Below are 12,963 nucleotides of genomic sequence, written 5' to 3'. Positions count from 1 at the left end.
TATTGCATCTCAGATCTCTCAATTGGCACAGTGTTCATTACAATAACATCCACTACGTTTTCCCCATTATAGCTCATGATCATATCCAGTCTTGAGCTGGAGCTACCCACATCCATTTACAATAATTATTTATTTCAGTGGCTCAGTTTTCCTAACTGAGTTGTTTTCTTTGACAGGTTTCAAATCTTTCTCTGTTTATCTGCAGCTTCTGTACCTTGCTGCCCCAAATGCTGCCTCTCTTCCCCCTCCTTGCAGCCTCCCACTCCCATACACCATCATAATCCTTGCCCACCACCCCCCCCCCCCCCCCCCCCAAAGACAGTTCCTGCCACCACCCCCTGACCTGGATAGGAAGGCTACTTGTGGTCTGAGCATAATGGCCGCTAATACTTGGACCTTGGCTACTGGCTTTTTATATCCCTCTCCCCTCCCTCTTCCCCCCTACGTATTAACTGCTCATTGATCATTCTCCCCTGCATTTTCTGTTGGCAGCAAGCATGGAGGGAACCAACTTGTGATTGGATAAGTAATTCCTTGTCATCTCCTTCTACAGTCCTTTCAGAGTGACCATACTGTGGTGACTCCTGTGAGTGACTTTCCAGGGCAATTGAGGGAGTTATGTGCATGCATATACCCACTGTGCCCCATGTTAATCTGACATGATTGATTGTATTGGTTGTGATTTTAAGCCAGTCTGGTGATCTTTGGCTAGTTCATACTTCTTGGAGAGTTAAAGTTACCCTCAGTGTAGGAGATATGAAATTGCCTTCCTGTCCTTTTCCCAACTGCTGCCATTTTGATCACACGCAATTTGTTTTCGATGTCAGAAGTGCTGTCTGAAATAAGCAGAAGTCTCATTGCCTCATGCAAATTGGTCCTAATGTAAATTATATCATCAGGATCCTGTTACAATTATAATACAGTTTTCAAAGTACAAGAGCTGGCTCTACTTGAGAAACCACAGTGGAATTGCATGCTCGCTGCCCCTGTGCCGGTTCTGCTAATGTTGCCTTTCTAGTGAATCGTCTTTTGGAAAGAGAGGAAGAGTTGGTGAGTGGCTTTTAAAAAGAGAAGGGTATGTACTCCGTGCATGGTTTTGAGTGTACAAAGTGGCAATTTACAAGGAGGACATGGTGGTACTCAATGAGAATGAAGTAGCAGGGCTGTGAAATAAGAAAGCATTCAGCAGAGGAGTGCAGTGATCAGTACTTGTTACCGGGTGAAGACAGAATGCTGCTGGAGCCTCTGAAGGCAGTGAGCATTAGGTGTGCGTGCATATATGGGAATAAGCGGAATTGATACACTGTCCTCTTTCTGCTTGGAGAAAGTGTGGTGCAGCGAAAGGAAGTACTCAGTGTTTAGTTCTGGTTGGGAGTGTTTAGGCATTTGGGTAATTCCACTTTTGTTGTCTCGAACTTTATTTTTTCCAGCGCCCAATACCTGCTAAGTGTAGTGCATTCTGTCAGAAATGTAGCTAGAATAGACTTCTTTGTAGTAAATGTCATTTCTTTTTGGATGGACATAAACCTATTTGCTCAGTTTGGTTCTAATTTATGTTAGATTTTTTTGGGAGTGGCAATGAGGGGGGCTAATTGCCTCATTCGTTGAATTCCAATACTATCATGAAAAACTGTAAGATCTGAAATTTGTACAATGGCCTAATATGCTACTTACTGTAGTAAGTTGCTTGTTTCAAAGATCTTTCATATAGTACCAGAGTTAATGAAGCAGAGAAACCCAGCCTGATATACTCTTCTTAAAAATACCTTTTATCCTGGACTGTGCCTTAATACAAGATAAATGTGTAGAAGTGTAATTGCCACCCAAGACTTCTTTATTGTTAAAAAATTTTATCTTTCCTATTTTTTTTTCATAGAATCAAATGGGTGCAAGTGTTTGACATGCGTATTGTTAAGGTGCAGGTTCTTAATGTGTTTGCTTAGAACTTGTAATGGTGACCACATGCAGCACTATTCTCCAAGGCTACAAAATGTAGCAGCAAGTCGAAGGGAACATGTCCCGTTTAGATGCTGGTCACATTTGTTGAATCCAGTATAACCCTCCAAAACAAGAGTTTTTGTTAGGCTTATGACTATCCGACCCTGTCAATGGTTTTTTTTTCTACGTTTTGCTTACGGGATGTGGATTTAGGATGTCCTTCCATTGTGAATGACCCAACATTCATGCAAGCTTTCTTGTTAAATTTCAGGAATTATGTACAGGATGTTGCCGGGTATGGAAAGTCTGATTTATAAAGAGAGTCTGGGGTTTTGTTCACTGAAATGTAGGAGGTTGAGAGGTGATCTTAAAGAAAACCTAATCATGAGGGGTGTGGACAGGGTTAATGGAAGTTAGCTTTTTCCTGGGATGGAGATTTCAAGACGAGTGGGCACTTTTTTGAGGTGAGAGGAGTGGGATTTAAAAAAGAAATGAGGGACAATTTTTTTTACACAGGGTAGTTTGCTGTGGAATCAACATGCTGAGGAAGTGGTGCACAATTACAATGTTTAAAAGACTTTTGGATAAGTACATGAATTGGAAAGGTTTGGAGGGATGTGGGCCAGGAGCAGGCAGGTGGGACTAGTTTAGTTGGGAATTATGTTTGGCAAGGACTGTTTGGACCGAAGAGTTTGTTTCCTGTTAGAACATAGAACATAGAACAATACAGCGCAGTACAGGCCCTTTGGCCCTCGATGTTGCGCCGATCCAAGCCCACCTAACCTATATTAACCCACTATCCTCCATATACCTATCCAATGCCCGCTTAAATGCCCATAAAGAGGGAGAGTCCACCAGTGCTACTGGCAGGGCATTCCATGAACTTACAACTCGCTGAGTGAAGAACCTACCCCTAACTTCAGTCCTATATCTACCCCCCCTTAATTTAAAGCTATGCCCCCTTGTAATACCCGACTCCATACGCGGGAAAAGGTTCACACTGTCAACCCTATCTAACCCCCTAATCATCTTGTACACCTCAATCAAGTCACCCCTAAACCTTCTTTTCTCTAATGAAAACAGCCCTAAGTGTCTCAGTCTTTCCTCATACGATCTTCCTTCCATACCAGGCAACATCCTGGTAAACCTCCTCTGCACCCGTTCCAGTGCCTCCACATCCTTCCTATAGTATGGCGACCAAAACTGCACACAATATTCCAGATGCGGCCGCACCAGAGTCTTATACAACTGCATCATGACCTCAGGACTCCGGAACTCAATTCCTCTACCAATAAAAGCCAGTACGCCATATGCCTTCTTCACCGCACTATTTACCTGGGTGGCAACTTTCAGAGATCTGTGTACATGGACACCAAGATCCCTCTGCTCATCCACACTACCAAGTATCCGACCATTAGCCCAGTACCCCATCTTTTTGTTATTCTTCCCAAAGTGAATCACCTCACACTTAGCTACATTGAATTCCATTTGCCACCTTTCTGCCCAGCTCTGCAACTTCTCTATATCCTGCTGTAACCTGCCACATCCTTCCTCACTGTCAACAACTCCTCCGACTTTCGTATCATCCGCAAACTTGCTCACCCAACCTTCTAACCCCTCTTCCAGGTCATTTATAAAAATGACAAACAGCAATGGTCCCAAAACAGATCCTTGCGGAACACCGCTAGTGACGGCACTCCATGAAGAAACTTTGCCATCAACTACTACCCTCTGTCTTCTTCCATCCAGCCAATTCCTAATCCAAACCTCCAACTCACCCTCAATGCCATATCTCCGTATTTTCTGCAGTAGCCTACCATGGGGAACCTTATCAAACGCCTTACTAAAATCCATATATACCACATCTACCGCTTTCCCCTCATCAACCTCCTTCGTCACCTTTTCAAAGAATTCAATAAGGTTTGTGAGGCACGACCTGCCCTTCACAAAACCATGCTGACTATCCTTGATCACATTATTCCTATCCAGATGTTCATAAATCCTATCCCTTACAATTCTCTCTAAGACTTTGCCCACAACAGAAGTGAGACTCACCGGCCTATAGTTACTAGGGTTATCCCTACTCCCCTTTTTGAACAAGGGAACCACATTTGCTATCCTCCAGTCTTCTGGCACTACTCCTGTAGACAAAGAGGACATAAAAATCAAGGCCAATGGCTCTGCAATCTCCTCCCTTGCTTCCCAGAGAAGATCCCTTGCTTCCCAGAGTTGTGTGTGGGTGTTTGACTTTGTAGGTTAGAAAACAATGAGGAATTGCTCATGGAGTGACATTGTGTTGAGAAAGAAGATGAAAGTGCCCCAGAGAAAATGTCTGTACTTTCATCAAATTGTTAATGTTTATCTCATGCAAATTATTCAAATTTGGAGATAATAACAAGCTAGGAGCAGCGGTAGATTTGGTTCAGATAGATACAAGTTATTAAATTAGTTAGACTAAATATTTAATTGAGAAAGAAAGCAAGTTAAACTTTTAGCAGTCTTAGAAGTGATATCCTGGATAAAAGATATTGATTGTGACCTTGAAATTAAACATTGAGTGTCCCATCAATGCTCGTGGATTTTTTCTCCCCACATATATTTTTCTAGAATTTCATAGCTTTTATGAATCTTGGTGTATTTAATTTGAGTTCTCTTCCTTGATTGGTCAGTGGCCTCCAAATAGTATTTCAAATTTAGTGAATTTCAACTTGGATTATATACAATTACCATCTTTTTGTTTCTTCTGTCATATTGGTCTTCTGACCAATAAAGGAAAGCATAGCAAACGCTGCCTTCACTATCCTATCTATCTGTGACTCGATTTTCAAGGAACTATGAACTGTATTCCAAGGTCCCTCTGTTTAGCAACATTCTCCCAGGACCTTACCATTTAAGTGTATAAATCCTGCTCTGATTTGCTTTTCCAAAATGCAGCACCTCACATTTATCTAAATTAAACTCCATTTACTACTACTCAGCCCATTGGCCCATCTGATCAAGATCCAGTTGTAATCTGAGGTAATCTTCTTTGCAGTCCATTACACCTTCAATTTTACTAACTATACCTCCTATGTTCACATCCAAATCATTTTATATAATGACAAAAAGCAATGGATCCAGTACTGATCCTTGTGGCACACAACTGAAAAGCAACCCTCCACCAGCACCCTCTGTCGTCTTCCTTCGAGCTAGTTCTCCTTGTATTCCATGAGATCTAACCTGTCTCCCATGAGAAACCTTGTCGAACACCTTACTGAAATCCACATGGATCATATCCACTGCACTGCCCTCATCAATCCTCTTTGTTACTACTTCATAAACTCAATCAAGTTTGTGAGACATGGTTTCCCACACACAAAGCCATGGTGATTATCCCTAAACAGTTCTTGTCTTTCCAAATACATGTAAATCCTGTCCCTCTGGATTCCCTCCATCAACTTGCCCATCACCGATGTCAGACTCACCAGTCTATAGTTCCCTGGCTTTTCCTTACCACCTTTCCTAAATAGTGGCACCACGTGAGCCGACCTTCTGTCTTCCAGAACCTCACCTGTGACTATTGATGATACAAATGTCTCAGTAAGGGGTCCAGCAATCACTTCCCTAGCTTCCTACAGAGTTCAGGTCCTGGGGATTTATCCACTTTTATGCATTTCAACACATTAAGCATCTCCTCCTCTGTAATATCGACATTTTTCAAGATGTCATCATGTATTTCCCCACATTATATATCTTAAGTGTCCTTCTCCACAGTAAATACTGAAGCAAAATACTCAGTTAGTATCCCCCCATCTCCTGCTGCACCACACAAAGGCTGCCTTGTTGATGTTTGAGGGGCTCTATTCTCTCCCTAGTTACCCTTTTGTCCTGAATGTATTTATAAAATCCCTTTGGATTCTCCTTAACCATTTTTGCCAAAGCTATCTCATGTCCCCGATTTGCCTTCCTGATTTCCTTCTTAAGTATACTCCTACTTCCTTTATACTCTTCCAAGGATTCACTTGATCTATCCTGTCTATACCTGACATATGCTTCCTTCTTTTTCTTAACCAAACCCTCAATTTCTTTAGTCATCCAGCATTCCCCATACATACCAGCCTTTCCTTTCACCCTGACAGGAATATACTGTCTCTGGATTCTCATTATCTCATTTCTGAAGGCTTCCCATTTTCCAGCCGTCCCTTTACCTGCGAACATCTGCCTCCAATCAGCTTTCGAAACTTCTTGGTAAAAACAATGACTGCAGATGCTGGAAACCAGATTCTGGATCAGTGGTGCTGGAAGAACACAGCAATTCAGAAAACATCCGATGAGCAGCAAAATCGACATTTCGGGCAAAAGCCCTTCATCAGGAATAAGCCCTGATGAAGGGCTTTTGCCCGAAACGTCGATTTTGCTGCTCGTTGGATGCTGCCTGAATTGCTGTGTTTTTCCAGCACCACTGATCCAGAATTTCGAAACTTCTTGCCTAATACCGTCAAAATTAGCCTTTCTCCAATTTAGAACTTCAACTTTTAGATCTCGTCTATCCTTTTCCATCACTACTTTAAAGCTAATAGAATTATGGTCGTTGGCCCCAAAGTGTTCCCCCATTAACACCTCAGTCACTTGCTCTGCTTTATTTCCCAGTAGGTCAATGTTTGCACCTTCTCTAGTAGAAACAACCAAATACTGAATTAGAAAGTTTTCTTGTATACATTTCACAAAGTCCCCTCCATCTAAATGCTTAACACTATGGCAGTCCCAGTCTATATTTGGAAAGTTACAATAATCACCATATTATTCATACAGATAACTGAAATCTTCTTACCAATTTGTTTCTCAATGTCCCGCTGACTATAGGGGGGGGGGGGTCTATAATACAATCCCAATAAGGTAATCATCCCTTTCTTATATCTCAGTTCCACCCAAATAACCTTCCTGGATGTATTCCCAGGAATATCCTCCCTCAGTACGCCACTCCCCCTCCTCTCTTGCCTCCCTTTCTGTCCTTCCTATAGCCTTTGTATCCTGGTACATTTAAGCTGCCAGTCCTGTCCATCCCTGAACCATATTTCTGTAATTGCTATGTTATCCCAGTCCCATGTTCCTAACCATGCTCTGAGTTCATCTGCCATCTCTGTTAGGCCTCTTGCATTGAAATAAATGCAGTTTAATTTATCAGTCCTACCTTTGTTCTCTGCTTTGTTCCTGTCTGCCCTGACTATTTGACTTGCTCCTTTTCCCAGTTGTACTAGTGTCAGATTGATCGGTTTCCTCACTATTTCCCTGGATTCCTCACTACCACCACAACCTTACTAGTTTAAATCCTCCTAAGCAGCTCTAGCAAATCTCCCTGCCAGTATTTTAGTCCGATTCCAATGATCCAGAAATGTGAACCCTTCTCCCATGCATCAGCTCCTCAGCCACGCATTCTTCTGCAATATCCTCCTATTCCTATCCTCGTTCGCTCGTAGAACTGGGAGTAATCTAGTTATTACTACCCTCGAGTTCCTCCGGTTTTCCCTTGAGAATCTCTTCCTTTTCCCTTCCTATATCGTTGGGTCCAATGTGTACAATGACCTGCTGGTCCCTCTTCCCTTTGAGAACATTCTGCACCATCTCCGAGATATCCTTGATCCTGGTACAGAGGAGGCAACACACATTCTGATTTTTCGTTGCTGGGTGCAAAATTGTCTGTCTGTGCCTCTGACTAGAGTGTCACCTATCACAATCGATCACTTGCAACCTGACGTACCCCTCGTTACATTATAGCCAGTCTCAATACCAGAAACTTGGCTGTTCATGTTACATTCCCCTGAGAGTCCATCACCCCCTGCATTTTTCAAAACAGCATACATGTTTGAAATGGGGATAACCACGGAAGATTCCTGCACTACCTGCCTCCCCCTCCTACCTTTCCTGGAGTTAACCCATCTACCTGACTGTATCTCCCTTCCTATAACTGCCATCCATCACACCCTCTCGCTCTTGTAAACTCCTCATTGCCTCTAAATGCCTCTCCAACTGACCCATGCGATCTAATAGGATTCTCAACCAACAACGCTTACTTCCTGCAGACTTATTGAGTATAGGGGTTGCGGAGGTCATATTGCAGCTGTACAGGACATTGGTTGGGCAACTTTTGGAATATTGCATGCAATTCTGGTCTCCTTTCTATTGGAAGGGTGTTGTGAAAGTTGAAAGGGTTCAGAAAAGATTTGCAAAGATGTTGCTAACTTTGGAGGATTTGAGTTATAGGGAGAGGCTGAATAGGCTGGGGCTGTTTTCCCTGGAGCATTGGAGGCTGAGGGGTGACCTTATAGAGGTTTATAAAATCATGAGAGGCATGGATAGGATAAATAGACAAGGTCTTTTCCTTGGAGTGGGGAGTCCAGATCTAGAGGGCATAGGTTTAGGGTTAGGGGAAAAATTTAAGAGAGACTTAAGAGGCAACCTTTTCATGCAGAGGGTGGTACGTGTATGGAATAAGCTGCTAGAGGAAGTGGTGGAGGTTGGTACAATTACAACATTTAAAAGGCATCAGGATGGATATATGAATAGGAAGGGTTTGAAGGGATATGGACCAAGTGCTGGCAAATGGGACTAGACTAGATTAGGATATCTTGTTGGAATGGACAAGTTGGACCTCGGGGTCCGTTTCCGTGCTGCACATCTCTGACTATACGTAGCCTGGAAACAAATGTTTATTTCTCATTTCCTTCCATATAGTGAAAATATTACAAGTAATGAGTGATTTGAGTTCTGGTAATTCCTCCAGCTAAGATCAGAGATTGACTGACTAGAATGTGATTAAGACCACCAAGCTAATTGTTTATTGCATATAATTATTGTGCCTTTATGGTGGGTTTTAAAAGTATGGTTGATATCTTAATAGCATGTTTTAAGATAACGGATGGGGAGGGTGTGGAGGTGATTGTGATGGTGTGGGAAAGAGAACTGAAGGAATGTATGTTCTAAGTCATGCTGTACGTGGCATTAAAATGTTTTATAGAATCCCTTCCCTTTCCACTGAGAATAATTAATTCAAGTTAATTTTTGACATTAGAAATGCAAAAATGCAGTGCATTGAAATGAATTAATACAGTAATTTTGAACATTTAAATTATTCTGTTAAAATTTACGGACTTAATTAAGAAAAGTCAACTGTATCCTACTGTGGTCATAATTGTTGACTTTAGCCTGCATGTCTTTTTGACCAAGGCACTGCCACAATCAGTCAGCTTCCCTTTTTGGTTTGTACTATCAGGTATTGAAATTTGTATGTTTTGTAATTTGACATTCTTGTGTTGTCCTGCTGAGTGCAAGATGAAAAGCTTTGATATTCACTTTCATCTCTCCTTTATGACCTGCCTGGTTTGTATTAGGGCTTTCTGTCCAATGCAGAATGCTGATTATGTGTTGCTTGATATTTATGGTGCTCATGTTTCCATTTGCTATTGATGATGTCTGAAGCTATTGATGATGTACTGAACCTGTGAAGGAAATTACAAAATTTGTCAGAAAATAATTGTTTTGGGAATCTCCTTATGTTCCTGAGTAACTGGAATCCGTTTTAATTTTTTTTAGTAGTCTGCCAACAACTAATGAAACCTGATGTCTGGCTAAAATAGTCTAAATATAAATAGTGTTTAAAGTTGTTAGCTGTTGTTGTGATTAACAGCTTCACTATTTCATTTTCTTTCACATCTTAGCAGCAATGCAGCAAGTATTGGACAACCTCCACGAGTTGCCGGTCTCTACGGGAGCTAAGGAGATAGACCTCATCTTTCTTAAAGGAATAATGGAGAGTCCTATTGTCAGATCTCTTGCCAAGGTATTGTACTTGCAATTCTTAGAATTGCTTTATCCTTCATTACTGTATTTCATAAAGACTCATTCATGATGGTGACATTAATTTCATGTTATTGGTATAAAATGTGTTTGAAGGTGCTTCATAGACAGTATTGGAAAATTCATCAAGAAGACAAAGTAGAGGCGATGTGAGGCTTTCTTGAAGTTTTATTTCAATGTGTTGTTTTTTTGAAGAAGGAATTTGGGGGACAAATACAGAAACAGGTTTTGCTGCAACTAGTGGATGAGGAGACAATATGTAAGTGGTTGATGTGAATGAATGGAACATTTTTAGGGATTATAAAGAGAATGAAAGAACATGGGGTAACACCATCAATGACTTTAAGGATGAAACTAATTTTGTTTTTTACATTATTCATTTTAAGGAAGCGGGTGTTGTTGATGAGGCTTGCATTAATTGCCTATCATTACTCGCCTTCAAACTGTGGACCACTTCTTGAGTATGACTGAGTGGTTTGCTTGTCTACACGAGAGGTCAGTGAAGAATTTGTCACACTGCTGTGGTTCTGGAATCTTGTAGAGGCCAGTCCAGCCAGCAGACTTCTTCCCCTAAACGGCATTTGTGAATCAAGTTGGTTTTTACGACAAGCTGGTAATTCCATAGTTACCAATATTGATGATATTCCAGATTTAAGTAATTAATTGAATTTAAATTTCCAGTTGTATTGGTGGCATTTGAACTTTTTTCTCCAAAGCATTGGTCCAAACTCTTGGATTACTGATTCTGTAACATAGTGCAATGGCTATCATTCCTGTGTTGGAAAATAATGTGGCCCAGCAAAGCCAGGTTGCTGGGTGTGTGAATGGGACTTGATGTTGGGCAACTGACCAGAGTTTTGGACAAGTTAGATTTAAAGAAGGTGACTGGAAAGGACTGTACTGGAGTAATCCTTCCTTTAGTGCTAAGGTTTGACATAGGTGATGATCAGTGATAAAATTAGACTGTGTTTATGATGGAGAGGTTGAAATCTGAAGTATAGCCTTGAGCCATTGGTGGTCAGAGTTTGATTTTTCAATCTAATGTAAAAATATGATCAGTGGGGAAATTGCATTTGTAATTTTGCACAGGATTGGCAAAACTTTCCTCCGTTTTGCAAAACAAAAATTAAAACAATTTCTTCGAAATACTGAGGATCTGAAAGTGTGGTACATTGTTCACTGGCATCCTGCAATAGATAGATTCTTTAACAATTTACCATAAAAATGACAATTATATCCTGTATTTTATGATTACATTGGGAAACAATGACTCTCTTGTATATAATACCAGTTTCATGTTAAGCCAGCATTATTGCTTTGGTTTTAGAATCACAGAATCCCTACAGTGTGGAAATAGGTCACTTGGCCCAACAAGTCCACACAGACCCTCCGAAGAGTATCCCACCCAGACCCATTCCCTTCCTTATTGCTCTACATTTCCTCTGACTAGTGCACCTAATCCACACATCCCACAACACAATGGGCAATTTAGCATTGCCTAATCCATCTAACCTGTGCAATTTTGGACTGTGGGAGGAAACCCACACAGACACGCTGAGAATGTGCAAACTCCACGCAGACAGTCACCCGAGGGTGGAATTGAACCCGGGTCCCTGGTGTTGTGATGTATTTCTGGAAATATCCTCCCTCAGCACAGCTGTAATGCTATCCCTTATCAAAAATGCCACACCCCTCCTCTCTTGCCTCCCTTTCTATCCTTCCTGTAGCATTTGTATCCTGGAACATTAAGCTGCCAGTCCTGCCCATCCCTGAGCCATGTTTCTGTAATTGCTATAAAACCCAGTCTCCTGTTCCTAACCATTCCCTGAGTTCATCTGCCTTCCGTGTTAGGCCCCTGGCATTGAAATAAATGCAGTTTAATTTATTAGTCCGACTTTGTCCCTGCCTGGCCTGACTGTTTGACTCACTTCTGTTCTCAACTGTACCAGACTCAGTTTGATCTCTTTCCTCACTATCTCCCCGGGTCTCCGCCCCCCCCCCCCCCACCTTACTAGTTTAAATCCACCCGAGCAGTTCTAGCAAATTTCCCTGCCAGTATATTAGTCCCCTTCCAATTTAGGTGCAATCCGTCCTTCTTGTACAGGTCACTTCTACCCCAAGAGATTCCAATGATCCAAAAATGTGAATCCTTCTCCCATACACCAGCTCCTGATGGTTTGAATGTTAATTAGAATTAAAATGTTATTACATTTTAATTCTATTATTAAACAATATATTATTCAATATAGTATTGTAATGATCTAAGGAGGATTCATTTTTTAACTTCTTTGCTGGATTATAGAAATTGAATTTAAAATCTAACAATAAATTAGTCTTTCCAGCAGATATTTGTCAAGTCATTTTACAATTCAAAATGGATGCAGTCATGTGGGCGGCACGGTGGCACAGTGGTTAGCGCTGCTGCCTCACAGCGCCTGAGACCCGGGTTCAATTCCCGCCTCAGGCGACTGACTGTGTGGAGTTTGCACGTTCTCCCCGTGTCTGCGTGGGTTTCCTCCGGGTGCTCCGGTTTCCTCCCACAGTCCAAAATGATGTGCAGGGTCAGGTGAATTGGCCATGCTAAATTGCCCGTAGTGTTAGGTAAGGGGTAAATGTAGGGGTATGGGTGGGTTTCGCTTCGGCGGGTCGGTGTGGACTTGTTGGGCCGAAGGGCCTGTTTCTACACTGTAATCTAATCTAATGTAATCTAATCTAATGTGTCTTATGTGAAAAACTAAGCACTAACAAAGCACACTAGATTGTACTAATTTTTCTGAATGCAATCAATTTTCAAAGATGTTTTCTTTAGACATGTTTCTGAAGTATCAGTATGTCCAGGAAGCTGAAATTGTTGAATCTTGTGTTAAGCAAGATTTGGAAGTGCTGGTGTTGGACTGGGGTGTACAAAGTTAAAAATCACACAACACCTGGTTTTATTCCAACAGGTTTATTTGGAAGCACTAACTTAAGGGATGCTGCTCCTTCATGAGGTGATTGTGGAGTATAAGATTGTAGGACACAGAACTTATATGAAAAGTTTACAGTGCGATGTAACTGAAATTATATATTGAAAAACACCTGGATTATTTGTTAAATCTGTTATCTTTTAGAATAGGCATGGTGGTTTCAGTTCTTTCTTATGTAAATCCCAGAACTTAAAATTCACTTGAGGATGTAACTTAAAAGGTGTCA

General features: G+C 41.4%; 1 protein-coding gene across 6 annotated transcripts in view; it reads left to right on the top strand.

Moving 5' to 3' along the window:
* pals2a (protein associated with LIN7 2, MAGUK p55 family member a) overlaps positions 1-12,963 on the top strand; it is a 157,650-nt gene that overhangs the window by 92,409 nt on the left and 52,278 nt on the right. For 3 of the 6 annotated variants that reach the window (XM_043689710.2, XM_043689708.2, XM_087987048.1), the window contains one exon: positions 9,636-9,754. In XM_043689710.2, coding sequence (XP_043545645.2) covers positions 9,638-9,754 — 117 coding nt within the window. In that variant the 5' untranslated portion in view covers positions 9,636-9,637. Of the gene's footprint in view, positions 1-9,632; positions 9,755-12,963 lie in introns of all 6 variants that reach the window. The other 3 variants (XM_043689709.2, XM_043689706.2, XM_043689707.2) reach the window with 1 other exon arrangement.

This window comes from Chiloscyllium plagiosum, unplaced genomic scaffold (genome assembly GCF_037043375.1).
Source record: "Chiloscyllium plagiosum isolate Xiang-an unplaced genomic scaffold, Cpla_swu_hap1 HiC_scaffold_5, whole genome shotgun sequence".
In the NCBI taxonomy this organism is placed as follows: Eukaryota; Metazoa; Chordata; class Chondrichthyes; order Orectolobiformes; family Hemiscylliidae; genus Chiloscyllium; species Chiloscyllium plagiosum.
Note: the sequence above shows the minus strand (reverse complement) of the source record. Positions and strands in the feature narration are given on the sequence as shown.